Source organism: Microcaecilia unicolor, chromosome 5 (genome assembly GCF_901765095.1).
Source record: "Microcaecilia unicolor chromosome 5, aMicUni1.1, whole genome shotgun sequence".
Lineage (NCBI taxonomy): Eukaryota > Metazoa > Chordata > Amphibia > Gymnophiona > Siphonopidae > Microcaecilia > Microcaecilia unicolor.
In genome coordinates this window covers 74,573,935-74,596,643 of record NC_044035.1, presented here as the reverse complement: position 1 = coordinate 74,596,643, position 22,709 = coordinate 74,573,935, and the positions used below count along the sequence as shown (strand labels likewise).

Sequence of the window (22,709 nt, the reverse complement as noted above, 5' to 3'; positions counted from 1 at the left end):
GATATGATAGACGTCTATAAAATAATGAGTGGAGTGGAACGGGTTTATGTGAATCACTTGTTTACTCTTTCCAAAAATACTAGGACTAGTGGTCACGCAATGAAGATACAAAGTAGTAAATTTAAAACAAATTGGAGAAAATATTTCTTCAATCAACGTGTAATTAAAATCTGGAATTCGTTGCCAGAGAATTTGGTAAAAACAGTTAGATTAGCGAGGTTTAAAAAAGGTTTGGATACCTTCCTAAAAGTAAAGTCCATAAGCTATTATTAAGATGGACTTGGGGAAACTCCACTGCTTATTTCTAGGATAAGCAGCATAAAATGTATTGTACTGTTTTGGGATCTTGCCAGGTACTTGTAACCTAGATTGGCCACTGCTGGAAACAGGATGCTGGGCTTGATGGATCTTCGGTCTGTCCCAGTATGGCAGCACTTAAGTACTTATGTACTAATGCTGAACTATCCTTCTATAAACATGTTCATTTTAAGAGGCGGTGGGAGAGTTCCTTTACAGTTCTGGCAAGATCTGGAATGGCCTTCCCGTTCTGATTAGAACATTATCTTCTTATCTGCTTTTTTGAAAGACTTTAAAGAGCTACCTATTCCAAAAATTCTTGCTAAAATAAGTGTTAATGGATAATCTATATAGAGTTGTTTGTAGCTCACAACTGAATGCGTTGATCCTTCTGCCCAGTGTGTGGTAGCAGCCAAAAAAGCAAACAGAAAGCTAGGAATTATTAGGAAAGGGATAGAAAATAAGACAAAGAATATTATAATGCCTATGTATCACTCCATGGTGTGACCACACCTTGAGTACTGTATGTAATTCTGGTCACCATATCTTAAACAAGATATAGCAGAATTAGAAAAGGTTCAAAGAAGGGAGACCAAAATGATTAAGAGGATGGAATTCCTCTCATATGAGGACAGGCTTAAGAGGTTAGGATTCATCAGCTTGGAAAAGAGATGGCTGAGGGGGGATAAGATAGAGGTCTACAGAATACTAAGTGGTGTAGAATGGGTTAATGTAAATCGATTTTTTTTACTCTTCCAAAAAATAAAAAGACTAGGGGACACTCAAGGAAGTTATATGGTACTATTTTTAAAATGAACAGGAGAAAATATTTTTTTAACTCAATGAATAGTTAAGCTCTGGAACTCACTGCCAGAAAATGTGTTATCAGCGGTTAGTGTATCTGGGTTTAAAAAAAAGGTTTGGACAAATTCCTGGATGAAGTCTATAGTTTGCTATTGAGATAGACATATGGAAAGCCACTTGCTACTATTTGGGATTCTGTCAGGCACTTGTGATCTGAATTTTTCTGACCCAGTATAGATATGTTATGCTAAAGCCACTTTGAACCCTTGAGGACTAGGAGGGCTATAAAACCTCCGAATAGAATATTCTGTCAGAAAAGTAGACACCTACTTTTCAATATAGAACAGGCTTAAAATAGGCACCATATACAACAACTGCAATAGGTTCCCTGTTATAGAATTACCCTCTGAAAGCGTAAAGTACGTTGTGTAGATCAGTGAAACAAATCCTCCTTTAATACATTTTGAATTGCATGTTCTGACAGTAGGGTATGAAAAATGTACCAAATGTATGAAACATAAGTTACAAGTATTTTTGGTAGAAAACCAATGTCACTGACATGCATTTCATCTTTTGTACAATATATTGTACCTGGTGTACAAATATGCCATTAATCCTAAAGGTGTCCCTGCTTGTAGAATCTTTGATTTGGTGTGCTTGTCACCTTTATGCTCTCTCACGTTGCAGAAAGTCAGTAGTGATTTCTCTTCAAAATGGTTGTACTCCATTTCACATCGTGTTGACATATTAATTACTATAGGAAGTGCACATTGGTCAAGTCCCCACTGCTCTGCGTCTGTTACCTATTTAAAAAGTTAAAAATATTATATTGCAGATATAGAATTGTTTCCTACCTGTAATACATGTTTTCCATTGACAGTATGATTGATTAGACTAGGGGCAGACTGACAGTGATACGTGCCCCTGGGCAAATAAGGGTCAAAGGCCCCTAACCACCTATCAAAAGTGATTAAACTAGATGGAGGCTAGAGGAGAGTGGGCCCCTTACTGATGGACCCTCAAGTGCTGCTCTACTGTTCCAATTGTCAGTCCATCCCTGGATCAGAAACAGAAGTGGGTGATGTCAGAATGGAACAGTCTTCCCAGAGCTCAGAACTGATATAAAGTCTCTCTCACACACAGGGGTATCCTCAGTCCCTCAGGTCCCAGTGATCAAATTCCTCACGCTGTTCTGAACAGCGTCGAAAAATTTGCTCCAGAACAGCGCGGGGAATTAAAGCCCTGATGATCAAAACTAATAGCATGCAAATTTATGTGCGCTATTAGTTTTGATCATCCTGTGGGAGGATTGCACCTGGGAGTGACAACTTCTACTGAGCCTGTCAGCTGTCTGGTTCTGAATGGCCGAGATGTAACTGGCTTGAATTTGTATGTGACTGTAAATCACAAATTTACAGTCACATATATGACATAAGCGAAGGGAACCTGTTCCCCTGTTAGCAGAAATACACAGAGAAGTTGCTGCAATGTCTGTGCTGACAGAATAAGAGGATGTTCAATGTACTGTCCAGTTGGAGTCTCTTTGAAAGCATAGGAGGCAGGAGACAGCTGTGTAGATCTGTGCTTAGGAATAACACTTTAAACTACAGTATATCTATGTTGAGGTGATTGCGCTTGTCTAGCACTTTAGAAAGAACTTTTAAGGGTTTCTTCACTTCAGGCCTGTGCAAGCATACAGAAGATGACAGTGAGGATTCCTGACACTTCTGCTTTGCGGCTGGGCTCTTTGAGATTGTCAAGGATGATCTACTACAGTGCATAGAGTCAACCAATTTCCACATAGATTATCTCCTTTCCTCTTTCTGGACAAGCAGGAGTCTGTTCTCTACCTAAAAGCAATTGTAGACTCAGGTGGTCCTTTTGGATTCAAAGAGACATCACAATCAGGGATGATTTAACCATTCATGGGGCCCTAGGCAAACTTTTATGGATGGGCCCTCCCCAGTCCAGCAGCATTCTTTTCCTTCACTTTCCACCTTAGCAGCCCCCCCCCCCCCCCCACCACACACACACCCAGTCCAGTAGCACAGCTTCCTTATCCACATGCCGGTCTAGCAAAACAAGGGGGCAAAATAGTGCAAATTTGTGGGATTGAGTTGTCCATGGCTCTGTCAGTCCCATCCCTTCAGACCTGATTTCCTGTTTGAGGGTTGGGACCAGCAGGACCATCGGTGGCACTGGACATCAGGTCTGCACTTTTACACCATTTTTTGTTTTGTCAGGATGCAGCAGGGCTTGTGGGAGTGTCTTCAGCAACAGACTGGCTAAAGCAAAAAGTAGGGCTTTGAACTAAACTTGCTGGGGTTGGGTAATAAAAGCCCCAAAGCCATAAATAACCATCAGGAAGGTAGGACATCAAATGCCCCTATGGAAGGGGAAATAAAGAGTAAAACCTGGAAAACCATGTATACCAATGCCCGCAGTATGGGAAACAAACTTCTAGATCTAGAGGCAACAATGATTGAAGCAGATTTGGATTTAGTGGCGGTCACGGAGACGTGGTTCATAGAGAACCATGACACAAGATTGCTATGAAAGGAGAAGTAGTACTGATAGGTAATTTTAATATGTTGGATTCAATTGGGGCGTTCCTGCTTCGGGGTCGTCTAGAAGCAAAGGGATCTTGGATTCCCTACAGGAAGAATTGTTTCAGCAGTGGGTAACATAACCGATGTGGGATGGAGCTATTCTGGACCTGGTGCTTACAAACGGAGAGAATGTTTTTGATGTCACAGTGGGAGACCATTTGGCATCTAGTGATCACTGAATGGTGTGGCTCAATATTAAGACAGAGCTTATTCGAGATTGAAGGTCCTGGATTTCAAAAGAACTAACTTTGCCGAGATGGGGGAATTTCTCAAGGATGAGTTAGCAGGATGGGAACAGCTGAAGGAAGTAGAACAGCAGTGGACAAGACTGAAAGGAGCTATTTTAAAGGCAGCTAACATTTACGTTAATAAATTACATAAAGGAAAGAGGAAAAGAAGGCCGCTTTGGTTCTTGAATGTAGTAGCCAAAAAGGTAAAGGAAAGGAGATTAGCACTCAGAAAGAAGACAGGCAAGAATACCTGGATAAGCTGTCAGGAAAGCAAAGAGGCAAATGGAAGAAAAGATAGCTAATACAGTAAGATTGGGGAATAAGACGTTTTTCAGATATGTAAGCGACAGGAGGAAATGCCAAACTAGCATTGTGAGGCTCAAAGCAGAAGGGGAAGAATACATGGAAGCTGATGAGGATAAAGCTGAACTGCTTAACAATTATTTCTGTTCTGTGTTCATGGTTGAAAGGCCAGGGGTAGGACTGCAGAATACAAATGCAAAAGGGGTTGGATATATAATAGACCAAGACCCGTTCTCAGAGGACAGTGTTCATGAGGAGCTAGCTAAACTAAACTGAGCCAAAGCAATGGGACCTGATGGGATACATCAAAGGGTGCTCAAGGAACTCGGAGAGGTTCTAGCGGCTCCGTTGACTGACCTCTTCAATGCTTTCTTAGAGTCTGGTGTGGTCCCGGAGGACTGGAGAAGGGCGGATGTGGTCCCTTTACACAAGAGTAGAAGTACATTTCTTTGGAATGAGAAGCATCAAATGCATCAGTCTCCATGGGTCCCACTCCATTGATAACATCCTTATATTCAGAGCAAGTTCCATTTACTACTACCCTCTGTTTCCTTCCATTCAACCAATTTTTAACCCAGTCAATTACTCTAGGTCCCATACTGAGGGAACTCAGTTTACTTATGAGTAACCTGTGCAGAACCGTGTCAAAGGCCTTGCTGAAATCCAAAAACACTACATCAGACCCGCTCCCATGACCAAACGTTTTGGTCACCCAGTAAAAAAAAATCAATCAGATTTGTCTGACATGACCTGCCTCTAGTGAAGCCATGACGACTCGGGTCCTACATTCCATTCAGTTTGAGAAACCTCACAATTCTCCACTTTAGAAGCGTTTCCATTATTTTAGTCACCACCAGGTCAGACTGACAGGTATGTAATTCCCAACCTCCTCTTTACTTCCAAGGCCACTGGCACTTCAAGGACACCAGTGACCTTGGTGCTTTGGTGTTCTTGATGCAATGTCAGATGATGTGCACTGTCTATGTGCCTGGCCTTCATCTGACATTCATTGTAGAAGTTGAGGAAGAATCCATCCTCTTCTTTAGGAAGGACTCATATGATGATCAGTCTATGGCTTCTATCGATGCTCAGAGTTGAGGGTAAATAGTGCACTTGATAGCTGCTACCAATGTATCCCAGTATCTGATGTATCTCTGGGACCCATGGAGACTGGCACATTTGATGCTTCTCGGTCCAAAGAAATGTGCTTGCATTGCTTTTTTAAAGTAAGAAGGTTTCTTTTAAACACTGATGAACATAATTTACAACAGGAGGGATCATTTTCTGTCCCACTTATGGATTTCCCTAATGAACCTGGTCCTGTTACGGGTGCCAGGGAATTTTTCTCTTGGATATCTCATCCAGAAATATAGCCACTAGAAAGCCAAATGACTTGATTTTGAAAATACCCAACAGGAGCCAGAGGCCCTCACTGAGGCCTACATGGGCAATGTGAAAAAAAAAATAAAGGTAACTTGGAAAAAATTGAAAACCTAGGGGTTGATTTTCAAAATGATGTATTTATTTTTGTTAATCACCTTTATTAAAGTTTTAGGAACCAACGTACAAAGTCAAATAAGCACACATAAACAACGCTAAAATAAAACATCCCCAACTACCTCCCACAAGTGGTTAAGAGAGTCCAAAAAGCAAATGACTACCCATTATAACACAGAAAATAACAATACTGGAAAGGTGGTGCCTAGCTCCAAGTATCAAGATTGCAAGGTACTTAATAGTCCACTTTGTAATCTGGCTGTCAAAGAATCTAGGAATGGAGGTCACACTTTGATAAAGTGAGCTATCTTTTTTTGCGTAGTTCCCATAATTGAGAGGTGCTCCATACGGAGCGAATGCTGCACTTGGGTTCTCCAAAATGACAGGGGAAGAGGCTCAGGATGAAGCCACTGCTGCAAAATGCTACATTTCGCCATCAGACAACATTTCTCACAAATAACACCTGCTCCTCACTGGGCAAGTCCAAGTCATCATCTAGATCCAACAAACACAACTTTGCAGACTTCGGCACAGTATGTTGAACAAGTTGCTCAATATGGGTCCAAAGCTCATCCCAAAAATTGGCAATTTCCGAACAAGACCACTAACAATGGTACCTTCTTACTCATGTAACCCTTAGTTTGTTTGAGATTTACTATAGAGTGAGCCCTGAACAGCAAGTTATTTAGGGAGTGACTGGAGGACCCGGGAGGAGCTCAGAAGTTATAAAAGGGAAGTTGAAGGGGAAAGGATTGTCCTTGGTTGCCTGAGATCTGAGCTACCTACAGTCCCCTGCCAAGTGACCCACTGCAATAAAGGGGGGTCCTGTAGTGCCAAACCCAGTGGATTGGGTTCACAAAGAGTAAGCTGTCACATTGCATCAGCCATTTGAGGAGCAAGAAACTCAGCAGATTGAGGAGTCCGGCTGTAACCGGGGCTTGGGTGGAATGCAGTCTACCCATAGCTAAGGTGAGACTTTTGGGGTGGCACCCGAAAGGACAAGATACTTATAAGGAGTCTAGCTCGGATAGTATTGAAGTACATCGGGAGAGCGAAATCCGTTCTGGGGTTTAATCAGGTCATAGGTCAGGCATAAGGATTTTGCACATGTATTAATCCAGAAAGGATATTGTTTTGTGATTATCTTGGAAAGTACTACTACTACTTATCATTTCTATAGCACTACTAGACGTATGCAGCGATGTACATTGGACATGAAGAGACAGTCCCTGCTGGACAGAGCTTACAATCTAATTAGGACAGACAAACAGGACAAATAAGGGAAAGCAATTGTGAGTGCAAATGCAGTGGAAATCATCAGTTATCCAGTTCAATAAATGTTCCAGTTTTTCTTATCCTCTGTCATGTGTCTCCTGAGTGGATGAACTGATGGGACCCAGACATAAGTGAAGACCAGTCTCTTGAGCCCCCCTAACCCAGGATAGTAGGCTTGAGTTACACTCTTACTTAAGGCAATTTGGCGATCTAATAGGTCATATTTTATGCACTCAGATGGGACTCATATATAGTCAATATAGCACTTTATAATGAGTTTCTCGAAAGGAGACAGATTCAGTCAATTCCAATGCCCCAGACACTCCTTCCTATTCAAAACGATTTAAACGGCCAGGAAAGGCTCCTGGATATTTAAATTGCTTGTCTGGGGCTAACCAGGCATATTCAGTAGCATTTAACCAGATAGTGCCGCTGAATATTCCTGGTTAGCGCCCAAGACAAAGCCACCTATTTTGTAGGCAGTCCATGGGTAGAGTTGGCACTTATCCAGTTTAGTGCTGATATTCAAAACTTAACTGGTTAAGTTAACTCGTTACATAAGACTGCACAAAACACAGTCTTATCATTATCCGGTTAAATGCTGAATATCAAAACTGGATAACTTTTTCTGGCTACTTAAGCCTGGGTGTTCAATGCCAGTGTCCTGGCATTGAATATTCAGGAATAATGCTGGTGATAGTGAAATGAAATGCTGACGAAAGAAGGCTAAATATTTACTCCGTAAGACACCGACGGGGAATAAGTACTGCGTGACAGTGAAACTACATGAGAAAAACTTACAAACAGTGGGTTAGTGTTGAATGTAAAGAAAATTATTTTCCTCTATTTTGAGGAACTGAAAGAGCGCTTGAAAGTAAGACTGATGGTGGATGCAGTGAATAATTCCTAGGAGGAGACAATAAGATCTTTAGGGGTAATATTGGAAAGAGGGGACACTGGACAGAAAACACATGTTGAGAAAGACATATTTAAAACTGGCTGATTAAAAGACTTTGTCCTATTTGGAGAGGACAACTCTGTGGATATTAGTTCAATCAATGTTAGGTTACTGCAACACATTACATATGAGGCTACCTGGTAAGTTTATTAGACAGCTCCAAAGGGGTCTTTTTACTAAGCTGCAATAAGCACTAACACATGCTTACCACAGCTTAAAATGGCATATAGAGGGGTGTCCTGAGGCAAATGTGCACGTGCTACCCTATTTTTTTATTTTTTTAGCTGAGAGGGCAAATCTGGGGGTGGAGAATGGGCATTTCTGTGCTAATCAATAAGGGGTCTTTTTACTGAGCTGTGGTAAAAGGGGGCCTGCACTATCATCAGTGTGTGTTTTTGACATGTGTCGAGACCCTTTTTTACTGCAGCAGCTAAAAGTCTGTCTCTTTTTTTTTTAAGAAATGGCCCTGTGGTAAGTGAACTGGAACCCACACGTAACAGAGTCCAAGCACAAGGGCCACAAGGCTAAACTGAAACCCAAACAAACAGGAAGAAAAGGGAAAGGAACAGAACAAGGTCCCCTAAGAGAATACTAACCAGGCATCACATGCTGCACAAAACACAGCCACAAACGTAAGGTCAAAAGACCATGCACGCAGGCACAAACAATAACTAAAGGGTTAAAGGCAACCCCATGCAAAGAGATAGCTCACACTGAGCCTGAAAGCACAGTCAGACGAAAGAGCAATGCACAAAGGCTCAAACAGTAGAATCAGCAAGTAAAGGGTTAAAGGGAACCACACAGAGAGACAGCTCAGGAATGCACTAGAAACCACAGCTAAATGGAAAAGCAGCTCACACAGGTTCAAACAACAGATTCAGCAAGTAAAGGGTTAAAGGGAAACCACACAGAGTGTCAGCTCAGGGCTGTGCTAGAAACCACAGCTAAATGGAAGAGCAGCTCACACAGATTTAAGCAACACATTCAGCAAGTCAAGGATTAAAGGGAAACCACACAGAGAAACAGCTCACAGCTGTGCTAAAAAGCACAGCTAAATGGAAGAGCAAGTTCTCATAGAGTCAAACAGCAGATTCAGAAAGTAAAGGGTTAAAGGCTAACCATATAGAGAGAGAACTCACACTGTGCCTTAAGCACAGACAAACTGAAGATCAGAAGGTAAACTCACAGCTGAGGGAATTAACACTAGAGCGTCCTATATAAGAAGAGGTGGGCTTAAATAGGGTCTGACATCTGACATCATCTCCCTCAGATGTCAGTCCAATCCCTGACATAGCCAATCAGGATCAAGACCCTGTCACTACAATGTTTGTCCCAGTAGGATCACAACAGGCCATTAAATCAGAAAATGGAAAATCGGATATTTTCCGGCTGCAGTAGAACTAGCCTTAGCACAAGAGAATGCTAAGGCCACTTTTTCCCACAGCTCTGTAAAAGGGCCCCAAGTGATTCAGACATGACAGTTAGATTACTGAAGAGAGTTTTAAGCCTTTACTTGGAAAATTGAACAGACTCCCTGTGAAAAAGCAATATTTATTAAAGATTATGGTAATGACATTTACAGTTCTTCAGATTAAAAACTTGGTTATATGAAAAGATAATTATGATGAAATAAACCAGGCAAAAATTCGCTTTTCTCAAAGGGCCATCTTCTGGTAATTCCTACAGTGATTTCTAAAATGAGAAATAAACATGAGAAATGAAAATAAACCTACCTGTAGACATTTCTTAACCAGTTCAAGAAATAGAACCTTTGATTTCATTTCTTCAAGTTGGCCTTTCAGTTTGACCATTGTAGATCTTACCTCTGTAACTTAAAACACATTATATTTATCATTAAATTATATCCACAGGCAGCTATTTATATAAAATTAATAATAAAATTAAATTTCCTACTTACCTTTGTTTCTTCTTTCTTTCTGCATCAACTTTTGGTAAAATTTTACAGTCTTTCTGTAATTCTTTGTCTCAATCATTAGCTGTTGTTGAAGCTCCTAACAAAAAGTATATATATATACATATATTAAAAAAACATTGCCTGTTTAGAATGAAGCTCTGTATTTATGTAGCTTAGATTATACTAAAGAAAGAAACATTAACTATACAGTTATGGAAAATAAGAGCTGCAGAAAACAAATAAATTTTTCCACTGGCACAAAATGTGAAGAAAATCTTGATGAATCTGATTCTATGATTTTATTACAAAAGCTACAATTTCCTGAATAGCAAAATTATCAAGATTTTTAAGATTGTTCTAACAAATATAGTGCTATATATTCCAAAGTGCTTATGGAGATAGCAGTGGATGCTGATCACATAAATGATTTTAAAAAATGTTGGCAGATTAGATAACGTTTTACTATCCAAGTCCATAATAACAGGGAGCCCACCCATTATAGGTGCTGGTTATGGTGCCTTCTTTAAGCCTGTTCTATAAAGAAAAATAGGTATTCACTTTTCTTTATAGAATACTATAGCAAGAGGTTGAAAATGCATTTACATTTTAGGTGCCATCATTCCAGCCCTATAGCTGGTGTAAATGCTTACATCTAGATGCTAGCACAAATAAGTGTAAAGGATAGAACTCTATCATTTAAGCATGCACCTGTGTACTGTGATCATGCTCTGTCCAAAACACATGACCACTGGCAAAGTACATACAAGAAATCATGATGCATACTTTCTGCTAGTTAGAATTTTATACAAGGCTACTTACATTCATAAATGTCTAGCAACACCCATTTACATGCCTTTGTTACCTAAAACTAGGTGGCTCCTTATAGAGTTACCCCCTACCTGCCAGATTCTATACAGCACACCTAGCATTCCACTCGAAATCAAAGCATATTCCATAACAATGCACATAACTTAATTGGCTTAACAAGCTAATCAGCGTTGATAACAGCGCCTAACAAGCAATAATAAGCTCTAATTGGCAATAATTAGAATTTACACACACAACTCGCTAAGTGTATTCTGTAATGAACTGCACCTAAATTCTAATGCGCAAAGTTCAAACAGCCATGGTTATGGGCGGGGAAATGGGCATTTCGTGAGTGTTCCAAAATTTATGCACGTAGTTATAGAATATGGCCAAGTGCGTGTAAATCTACGTGCAGGGATTTATGTCACATTTTTGTTGGTGTAAATGGAGGTGCGTAGTTTTAGGCCCTGGGATATCAACTAAACGTATTCCATATACCATGCCTAAATCTAGGTGCTGCTTATAAGAACATGCTTAGCTGGAAATGTTTACCATGCGGATTTTTAGGTGCCTTATATAGAATCTGGCCCAATATGGCCAAAGTTATCTATGTTAAGCTGAGGTGGGACTTGGGGCACTCTGAGGCCAGGGAGATTAGAGAAATGAACCTAATATGCAAAAGGGCTTAATGGGGAAGGTGAGTCTCCTACATGGTTAAATCCCTCTGAGCTGGCCATCAGCTAATATTCATCAGCATTAAGCTGGTAGTGCCACTGAATATTGCCTCTGACCACCATGGCACTGTCCAGTTCATTCTAGGGCAGTCTGGGAGCAAAGCTTGGATGGAGTGGCATGTAACCAGTTAGCAGTGATACTCAGTCCGCTAACCAATTAAGTAAGTGTATAAAGCTAAATCAGCAAGAAGACTATTCTGACTTTACCTGCTGAGCTAACTTGGCATCAGTCTGAATATCATCTGGTGCATTGTTAATTTCCATGTAACAGCGCATACTGGGATACTCAATGCCAGAGCCTGGATATGGCCCGGGATTGAATATTCAGGCTTTATTCGGCCCATGGCTATCAGCTGCTTAAAAACGGCCCACCAGTGTTTCCATATATCCCATTTGCACTTTGCTTTATTTTAATTGATTCTGCTTTGTTGTGACCTCTGACTTGTCATTAGCTCTTATTTACATCAGTATGGAAGTAAGGATGGTAAATTCACCACTGTATTTTTTTTGCAGCATAGGAAGTGAAGGTAAGATTGCTGTTATACCCTCCTTGCTCCTTTTTAAACATATGTGAAATGCGAAACACCTTGGATTATTGGGCTTTCTACTAAAATTGTTCCTTCATTTCAGCAGTTTAAACCTGTAGGTGATACTCTGTAGGACCACCTTCAGGGTATGTACCTTTTGTTTCATATTTGCTTTGCCAGTGTACTTTTTTTTTTATTTATATACTTTGTAGTGTTTTATGCACTTCTTAGTGACTTTTAATTTCTAATATATAGTTCCTTTCTATATATGGAATGTGGAGTTTTTATTATTAATTTTTTATCATTATAATTTTTTAAATTTATGTTTATTGACAGATATTGATGCCCCTGATGCAGCCCTGTTTAAGGTGAAACAATATCTTGTAGGGCTTTTTTATGATTTGATTTTTATATGTGTGGTGAATAAATTGGACACTGCTTTTTCACCTATAATCCACTGATTACTGGCAAGAGTTGTAAAAACCTGGAAGTGCACTAGGTTTATTTCTGTTTTAAAAGATGTTAGCGGGGATCCAAAGCACCGTGTCATGGATATAGTAAAGGTCCTTTTGGATTTCTTTTGTAGCATGTATAATTCAGAAAGCCATGGATGGCTCCGCTCAGGAAAAGACTATTTGATGTCTTCTTGGCTTCCAAGTCTGACTTGTGAAATGGTAGATCAACTGAACGTGCAGAATCAGGCAAAATAAATTAAAAAAGCAAATTAAAGCTGGGGAAATTTTAAGACTCTGGGTTCCGATGGCTTCACTTTTGAATTTTAGCTCTGTGGCCCTCTGGAGGCTTATTATACAGCAGCTATACAAGGCTCTTTCCTCAAGTTCTAATGATGCTGCCATCACATTAATACAGAAACCAGGTAAAAACCCACAGGTGCAAGAGTCATATAGACACATTTCACTTCTCAATGCTGACATTTCGATCCTGGCAAAAATATTAGCAGAACATCTCTCAAACTATTTGGGGGAAGAACAGGTAGGCCTCGTTAGAGACCCACAGTCAGTTCTTGCTAGCAATGGAAAACTGCAAAGGAAACTCCAATTCAGCATTAGTAGTGGGCTTTGATGCAGACAAGGTCTTAGGGTTAGCTGGCCTTTTACAGATACTGACCCAGTTGGGCCTCCATGGTTGGTACTTATAGGCACTCCAAACACTTTACCATGAACTTTAGGCGTCTCTGCTTGTTAATAATATAAAGACAAAACTATTTCCTATCTATCAAAGCACAAGTCAGGACTATCCCTTGTTCTTTCTCCTTTTTTAGAGCCTCTGCTAAAGACATATTAAAATAGATCCTGCTATAACTGGAGTCTCTTTTGGTAATATCAAAATTAAGGCTCTGGAATTTGTGGATGACATCTTAGTTGTCCTTACCAGCCCACAGGCATTACTTACCAGAGTTTTAACACAGATGGAAATTTTTAGCAAGCTGTATAGGGATTCAAACTTAGGGTCCTGTTTACTAAGGTCTGCTAGCGTTTTTAGCGCATGCTAAAAATTAGCGCATGCTAACCATGTAGGCGCCCATAGGAATATTATGGGCATCTACGCAGTTAGTGTGCACCAATGCTTAGCGCAAGCTAAAAACGCTAGTGCGCCTCTAGTGTGGCTTAGTAAACAGGGTCCTTAATCTTCATAAGTCCTTATGAAGATTAAGGACCCTGTTTACTAAGCCACACTAGAGGCCTTAGCATTCCTGGTGCAGCATGAATTGAGAGACACCTGAAAAGGAGATTTTCCTCTGGAATGGTCTGAAGACTCCTTAAAATATTTAAGTGTAGAAATAACAACTAAATTTATCATGGCTTTTTTCACTCAATTTGTAATCATCATTTCAGGACACTAAGATCAAATTACAGACTTACTCTATATCCCTGTTGGGAAGCGTTAGTCTTGATAATATGCTAATTATTCCCAGGCGGTTATATTTTTTTCCAGATGCTTCCCGTATTTTTATCATCAAAGGATGAGAGGATAATAAGATGCTTTGGGATTAGTAAACGTAGGGTAAACGAACTAGATTGCCCCTATTTAAAGAAGCAACATCCAGGGATATGGGTGGTCTTGGCTTGCTTGCCATTTCAATGTAGCTAGTCAAATACGACATATAAATGATTTGTTTAGGGGCACAACACAATTTACTGTTACAACAACAGAAATTAGTTTGATCCCCCAAATTCACTTTATTTATATCTTGTATGCCCCAATAAAGATGCTTCCTAGCTGCTTTAAAGAATATGTTATCTAAAAACCACTGCATCAAGCTTGCAGAAGGCTATGTAAGCAACATTAGTTCTTGCCCACTACCACTGCTGCCCATTCAGGGTAAAACGTTTTTTCCTGGTATTGATAATGTGATTTTCAAGCCTTGCAGACATATTGGAATTCAATATTTATACCATGTGTTAGATGATGATGGCCATCTAAAGAGCTTCCAGACCTAGAGAACTAATTTTCAAATTTCCACCTGAGACATCTTTGCTTACATGCAGCTAAAAAATTATCCCTGGGATTCTATATATCGTGCCGAGATTTCCGCATGAAAATCAAAGCATATTCCATAACAATGTGCATAACTTAATTAGTTAACAAGCTAATCAATGCTAATAATTGAATGTTAACCAATTATCAGCACTAATTGGCATTAATTAGAATTTATGTGCATTACTTGCTAAGCATATTCTGTAACGTGGTGCATGTAAATACAAGTCACCGAGTTGAAAAGTGGGTGTGGTCATGGGCATGGAATGGGCGGGTTGTAGGCGTTTCTACAATCTACACGTGTTGTTATAGAATATACTCGCTCCGCACCTAATTTAGGTGTCAGGATTTATACCAGGCTTTATTTGGTGTAATTGACTGTGACTAAATTTAGTCACGTGGACTGGCACTCGGCTTATTCTATAAAGTACCTCTACATTAAAGTGTATTTTATAGAATACACTTCAATTCCTGGATAGAAATCTCAGCACGATTATAAATTAGGTATGAAATAGGAGCATCTGTCAACATTTTTAGAGGCTCTCTGTTACAGACTGACTCCCAACAAGACTAATAACTCCTTCACTTCAGAAATTATCCAAGCATCATTGTTAACATATAACTGACATACCGACTGTAATTTGGGTATTAGATACCAAACACAAAATTACGCATGCATAATAATTCTAAATAAAAACTAAAAATAATCAAAATTTGATACTATTTGGTTCAAATGATAACTAGCATATCTAATCGGGTATAAACAAATATTTCTTAAAACTGTGAACACTTACTAGTTTCTTGGCCCTTATGTTTGCTGTTTCATTTTCCTTCTGAATGCCAAGCTTATTTATGTAACTTTGAACATCTGGATGAAAACACTGAGCACCATAGAAAGCACTTCTCCAGCCAGGGTTGCATCTATAAATATCAGCCATACTGTAAAACATATCTTCTGTATGTTCTTCAATCACCGCTGTAAAATCTGGCCCGAGACAGAAACCCTCAGCTTGTAGCAAAGTCCATTTATCAGAGTGCTCTTTTGTTTCCGTTCTTAGTGGAGGATGTTGAGGTCTGCATTCCTTTTCACAGCTGTCTGACAATAACTTCTGCAAGTCCATTTCTTCAAAACGTGAATCAATAGTAGGTGTTATCTCAGTGTCAGATGTCATCTGTGTTTTTTGTCCTTGAAAAAGTAATGAAAAGCCATATGGAGCACACACAAACACTAAACTCATCCTCCCATTAGATTTAAATGCCCCGATTACAGACCACCTATATCTATGGAATGAGATACAACCTAAGAGGAATTTGGATGTCAGTTGTCAACCAGAGCCTACAGAGAAGATCCTTAGTTTCACTAACTTGTGTGCTATTTTACTTGCAGCTCTATTTACTGACAAAGCTACTGAATTGAAGTAAAACCAAACATGACATATATAAACTATAATTGGCAAGTTATAATGGTTAGAAAGCATGGATTTTCAAATACATGCATAGAGCTGTACCAAATATGAGTAAAGCGAATGCTACATACCTGTAGAAGGTATTCTCCGAGGACAGAAGGCTGATTGCTCTCACTGATGGGTGACGTCCACGGCAGCCCCTCCAATCGGAACACTTTACTAGCAAAGGCCTTTGCTAGTCCCCGCGCATGCGCGGCCGTCTTCCCGCCCGAGACCGGCTCGTGTTCGTCAGTCCCGTATGTAGCAAGACAAAACAAGGGAAGACACAACTCCAAAGGGGAGGCGGGCGGGTTTGTGAGAACAATCAGCCTGCTGTCCTCGGAGAATACCTTCTACAGGTATGTAACATTCGCTTTCTCCGAGGACAAGCAGGCTGCTTGTTCTCACTGACGGGGTATCCCTAGCCCCCAGGCTCACTCAAAACAACAACCATGGTCAATTGGGCCTCGCAAAGGCGAGGACATAACTGAGATTGCAGCCTGGAACAGAACAAACAGGGCCCTCGGGGGGTGGAGTTGGATCCTAAAGCCCAAACAGGTTCTGAAGAACTGACTGCCCGAACCGACTGTCGTGTCGGGTATCCTGCTGCAAGCAGTAATGAGATGTGAATGTGTGGACATATGACCACGTCGCAGCTTTGCAAATCTCTTCAATAGTGGCTGACTTCAAGTGGGCTACCGACGCTGCCATGGCTCTGACATTATGAGCCGTGACATGACCCTCAAGAGCCAGCCCAGCCTGGGCGTAAGTGAAGGAAATGCAATCTGCTAGCCAATTGGAAATGGTGCGTTTCCCCACAGCCACTCCCCTCCTATTGGGATCAAAAGAAACAAACAATTGGGCGGACTGTCTGTTGGGCTGTGTCCGCTCCAGATAGAAGGCCAATGCTCTCCTGCAGTCCAATGTGTGCAGCTGACGTTCAGCAGGGCAGGAATGAGGACGGGGAAAGAATGTTGGCAAGACAATTGACTGGTTCAGATGGAACTCCGACACAACCTTTGGCAAGAACTTAGGGTGAGTGCGGAGGACTACTCTGTTGTGATGAAATATGGTGTAATGGGCCTGGGCTACCAGGGCCTGAAGCTCACTGACTCTACGAGCTGAAGTAACTGCCACCAAGAAAATGACCTTCCAGGTCAAGTACTTCAGATGGCAGGAGTTCAGTGGCTCAAAAGGAGGTTTCATCAGCTGGGTGAGAACGACATTGAGATCCCATGACACTGTAGGAGGCTTGACAGGGGGCTTTGACAAAAGCAAACCTCTCATGAAGCGAACAACTAAAGGCTGTCCTGAGATCGGCTTACCTTCCACACGGTAATGGTATACACTGATTGCACTAAGGTGAACCCTTACAGAGTTGGTCTTGAGACCAGACTCAGACAGGTGCAGAAGGTATTCAAGCAGGGTCTGTGTAGGACAAGAGCGAGGATCCAGGGCCTTGCTGTCACACCAGACGGCAAACCTCCTCCATAGAAAGAAGTAACTCCTCTTAGTGGAATCTTTCCTGGAAGCAAGCAAGATTCGGGAGACACCCTCTGACAGACCCAAAGAGGCAAAGTCTACGCTCTCAACATCCAGGCCGTGAGAGCCAGGGACCGGAGGTTGGGATGCAGAAGTGCCCCTTCGTCCTGTGTGATGAGGGTCGGAAAAGACTCCAATCTCCACGGTTCTTCGGAGGACAACTCCAGAAGAAGGGGGAACCAGATCTGACGCGGCCAAAAAGGAGCAATCAGAATCATGGTGCCTCGGTCTTGCTTGAGTTTCAACAAAGTCTTCCCCACCAGAGGTATGGGAGGATAAGCATACAGCAGACCTTCCCCCCAGTCCAGGAGGAAGGCATCTGATGCCAGTCTGCCGTGGGCCTGAAGCCTGGAACAGAACTGAGGGACTTTGTGGTTGGCTCGAGATGCGAAGAGATCTACCAAGGGGGTGCCCCACACCTGGAAGATCTGCCGCACCACACGGGAATTGAGCGACCACTCGTGAGGTTGCATAATCCTGCTCAACCTGTCGGCCAGACTGTTGTTTACGCCTGCCAGATATGTGGCTTGGAGCACCATGCCGTGACGGCGAGCCCAGAGCCACATGCTGACGGCTTCCTGACACAGGGGGCGAGATCCGGTGCCCCCCTGCTTGTTGACGTAGTACATGGCAACCTGGTTGTCTGTCTGAATTTGGATAATTTGGTGGGACAGCCGATCTCTGAAAGCCTTCAGAGCGTTCCAGATCGCTCGCAACTCCAGAAGATTGATCTGCAGATCGCGTTCCTGGAGGGACCAGCTTCCTTGGGTGTGAAGCCCATCGACATGAGCTCCCCATCCCAGGAGAGACGCATCCGTGGTCAGCACTTTTTGTGGCTGAGGAATTTGGAAAGGACGTCCCAGAGTCAAATTGGATCAAATCGTCCACCAATACAGGGATTTGAGAAAACTCGTGGACAGGTGGATCACGTCTTCTAGATCCCCAGCAGCCTGAAACCACTGGGAAGCTAGGGTCCATTGAGCAGATCTCATTTGAAGGCGGGCCATGGGAGTCACATGTACTGTGGAGGCCATGTGGCCCAGCAATCTCAACATCTGCCGAGCTGTGATCTGCTGTGACGCTCGCACCCGCGAGACGAGGGACAACAAGTTGTTGGCTCTCGCCTCTGGGAGGTAGGCGCGAGCCGTCCGAGAATCCAGCAGAGCTCCTATGAATTCGAGTTTCTGCACTGGGAGAAGATGGGACTTTGGATAATTTATCACAAACCCCAGTAACTCCAGGAGGTGAATAGTCATCTGCATGGACTGCAGGGCTCCTGCCTCGGATGTGTTCTTCACCAGCCAATCGTCGAGATATGGGAACACGTGCACCCCCAGCCTGTGAAGTGCCGCTGCTACTACACCAAGCACTTTGTGAACACCCTGGGCGCAGAGGCAAGCCCAAAGGGTAGCACACAGTACTGGAAGTGACGTGTGCCCAGCTGAAATCGCAGATACTGCCTGTGAGCTGGCAGTATCGGGATGTGTGTGTAGGCATCCTTTAAGTCCAGAGAGCATAGCCAATCGTTTTCCTGAATCATGGGAAGAAGGGTGCCCAGGGAAAGCATCCTGAACTTTTCTTTGACCAGATATTTGTTCAGGGCCCTTAGGTCTAGCATGGGACGCATCCCCCCCGTTTTCTTTTCCACAAGAAGTACCTGGAATAGAATCCCAGCCCTTCTTGCCCGGATGGCACGGGCTCGACCGCATTGACGCTGAGAAGGGCGGAGAGTTCCTCTGCAAGTACCTGCTTGTGTTGGAAGCTGTAAGATTGAGCTCCCGGTGGACAATTTGGAGGTTTTGAGGCCAAATTGAGGGTGTATCCTTGCCGGACTATTTGGAGAACCCACTGATCGGAGGTTATGAGAGGCCACCTTTGGTGAAAAGCTTTCAACCTCCCTCCGACTGGTAGGTCGCCCGGCACTGACACTTGGATGTCGGCTATGCTCTGCTGGAGCCAGTCAAAAGCTCGTCCCTTGCTTTTGCTGGGGAGCCGAGGGGCCTTGCTGAGTCGCACGCTGCTGACGAGAGCGAGCGCGCTGGGGCTTAGCCTGGGCCGCAGGCTGTCGAGAAGGAGGATTGTACCTACGCTTGCCAGAAGAGTAGGGAACAGTCTTCCTTCCCCCGAAAAATCTTCTACCTGTAGAGGTAGATGCTGAAGGCTGCCGGCGGGAGAACTTGTCGAATGCGGTGTCCCGCTGGTGGAGCTGCTCTACCACCTGTTCGACCTTCTCTCCAAAAATATTATCCGCATGGCAAGGCGAGTCCGCAATCCGCTGCTGGATTCTATTCTCCAGGTCGGAGGCACGCAGCCATGAGAGTCTGCGCATCACCACACCTTGAGCAGCGGCCCTGGACGCAACATCAAAGGTGTCATACACCCCTCTGGCCAGGAATTTTCTGCACACCTTCAGCTGCCTGACCACCTCCTGAAAAGGCTTGGCTTGCTCAGGGGGGAGCGCATCCACCAAGCCCGCCAACTGCCGCACATTGTTCCGCATGTGTATGCTCGTGTAGAGCTGGTAGGACTGAATTTTGGCCACGAGCATAGAAGAATGGTAGGCCTTCCTCCCAAAGGAGTCTAAGGTTCTAGAGTCCTTGCCCAGGGGCGCCGAAGCATGCTCCCTAGAACTCTTAGCCTTCTTTAGGGCCAAATCCACAACTCCAGAGTCATGAGGCAACTGAGTGCGCATCAGCTCTGGGTCCCCATGGATCCGGTACTGGGACTCGATCTTCTTGGGAATGTGGGGATTAGTTAGAGGCTTGGTCCAGTTCGCCAGCAATGTCTTTTTGAGGACATGATGCATGGGTACTGTGGACGCTTCCTTAGGTGGAGAAGGATAGTCCAGGAGCTCAAACATTTCAGCCCTGGGCTCGTCCTCCACAACCACCGGGAAGGGGATGGCCGTAGACATCTCCCGGACAAAGGAAGCAAAAGACAGACTCTCGGGAGGAGAAAGCTGCCTCTCAGGAGAGGGAGTGGGATCGGAAGGAAGACCTTCAGACTCCTCGTCAGAGAAATATCTGGGGTCTTCTTCCTCTTCCCATGAGGCCTCACCCTCGGTGTCAGACACAAGTTCACGGACCTGTGTCTGCAACCTCGCCCGACTCGACTCCGTGGAGCCACGTCCACGATGGGGGTGTCGAGAGGTAGACTCCCTCACCCGCATCGGCGAAGCTCCCTCCGCCGACGTAGTCGGGGAGCCTTCCTGGGAGGCGACGGCAGCCGGTACCGCACGCGGCACCGACGCCGGAGACCTCACCTCGGGCGATGGACCAGCCGGCGCCACACTCGACGGTACCGGTGGCGCAAGCACCGCCGGTACCGGAGGGGTAGGGCGCAACAGCTCTCCCAGAATCTCTGGGAGAACGGCCCGGAGGCTCTCGTTCAGAGTGGCTGCAGAGAAAGGCATGGATGTCGATGCAGGCGTCGACGTCAGAACCTGTTCCGGGCATGGAGGCTGTTCCGGGCTGTCCAGAGTGGAGCGCATCGACACCTCCTGGACAGAGGGTGAGCGGTCCTCTCGGTGCCGATGCCTACTGGGTGCCACTCCCTCGGCGACCCAGAGCTCTCGGTGCCGACACGGGAAGGAGACCGGTGACGATGCTTCTTCGACTTCTTGGGACGAAGCATGTCACCGGAGCTTCCCGGCACCGACGAGGAGGACGTAGAATCCAACCGTCGCTTCCTCGGGGCCGAGGCCGAAGGAGGTCGGTCTCGGGGGGGCTGTACCGCAGGAGCCCTCAGGGTAGGGGGAGACCCACCCGAAGGCTCACCGCCACCAGCAGGGGAATGGAGAGCCCTCACCTGCACTCCAGACGAAGCACCACCGTCCGACGACATCAGCCGACGAGGTCCCGGTACCACCGACGTCGATGCAGCTGTCCGATGTCTCAGCGCCGATGCAGAGGGCCGATGCCTCGATGCACTCGATGCACTGGCGGCCGAGGATGAAGCTCTGGACGCTGAAGACGTCGATGCACTCGATACCCCCGGTGCCGATGCCGACGAAGAGCCCGAGAACAAAACGTTCCACTGGGCCAATCTCGCTACCTGAGTCCGCTTTTGTAAAAGGGAACACAGACTACAGGCCTGCGGGCGGTGCCCAGCCCCCAAGCACTGAAGACACGACGCGTGCCTGTCAGTGAGCGAGATGACCCGGGCGCACTGGGTGCACTTCTTGAAGCCGCTGGAAGACTTCGATGTCATGGGCGGAAAAATCACGCCGGCGAGATCAAAAGTCGAAATGGCGGAAAAGGCACCCGAAAAACAAGGGGAAGAAAACTTCGACCCGAGGCCTAAAAGCGGCCTACCCCGACGACGAAAGAAAACTTACCGGGGCAAAAAAGCTGGAAATAGCGGGGGGAAAAAAGACTAAAGAGTCTCTTTCCACACACAGAATGGATTTTTTTTTTTTTTTTGAAAACAACACGAAGAACGCGCGAGGTCGACTTTGCGGGGCACGACACGGCGAAAACATGACCGTACCGAGCGCGGACAAAAGAAGACTGACGAGCCGGTTCGGGCGGGAAGACGGCCTTTGCTAGTAAAGTGTTCCGATTGGAGGGGCTGCCGTGGACGTCACCCATCAGTGAGAACAAGCAGCCTGCTTGTCCTCGGAGAATGAAAAATAATATTCAGCCAAATAAAAATACTGAATACAAATAATGGGCATTGAGCTTTAACATAGCCAATAATTAAAGAAGCAACGTGAAATCAGAGAGCAAGTGCTTATTTCAAAGGATTGAGCACAGTAGCGCCCCGGATTATTTGTATTTGAATTTAAATCACTATTCAGCCGAATACGAATAATGAGTTCAGGGCACTATTAAGGGCTGAATTGAATATGAATATTTAGTACAGCCCTCATAGGAAATGTTGCAGAATTCCATGAAACACGTGGAGGGGCATAATCGAACAGGGAACCCAAGGTTTCCTGGGGCTGTCCTTGCAGGACAGCTCCGTGAAGGGGCGGGGAAACCCGTATTATCGAAACAAGATGGGCGTCCATCTTTCGTTTCGACAATACAGTCGGGGACGCCCAAATCTCAACATTTAGGTCGACCTTAGAGATGGTCGTCCCCGGTTTTTGGCGATAATGGAAACTGAGGACGCCCATCTTAGAAACGACCAAATCCAAGCCATTTGGTCATGGGAGGAGCCAGCATTTGTAGTGTGCTGGTCCCGCTCACATGCCAGGACATCAACCGGGCACCCTAGGGGGCACTGCAGTGGACTTCAGAAATTACTCCCAGGTGCATAGTTCT

The 22,709-nt window shown here is 44.2% G+C and overlaps 1 protein-coding gene across 1 annotated transcript in view; it reads right to left on the bottom strand.

The window, feature by feature from the left end:
- Positions 1-22,709, bottom strand: part of KNDC1 (kinase non-catalytic C-lobe domain containing 1) — a 200,678-nt gene that overhangs the window by 50,766 nt on the left and 127,203 nt on the right. Inside the window, exons 17-20 of the mRNA XM_030202996.1 lie at positions 15,250-15,641; positions 9,892-9,985; positions 9,707-9,804; positions 1,693-1,904 (exon numbers count right to left, since the gene is read on the bottom strand). Coding sequence (XP_030058856.1) covers positions 1,693-1,904; positions 9,707-9,804; positions 9,892-9,985; positions 15,250-15,641 — 796 coding nt within the window. The remainder of the gene's footprint in view (positions 1-1,692; positions 1,905-9,706; positions 9,805-9,891; positions 9,986-15,249; positions 15,642-22,709) is intronic.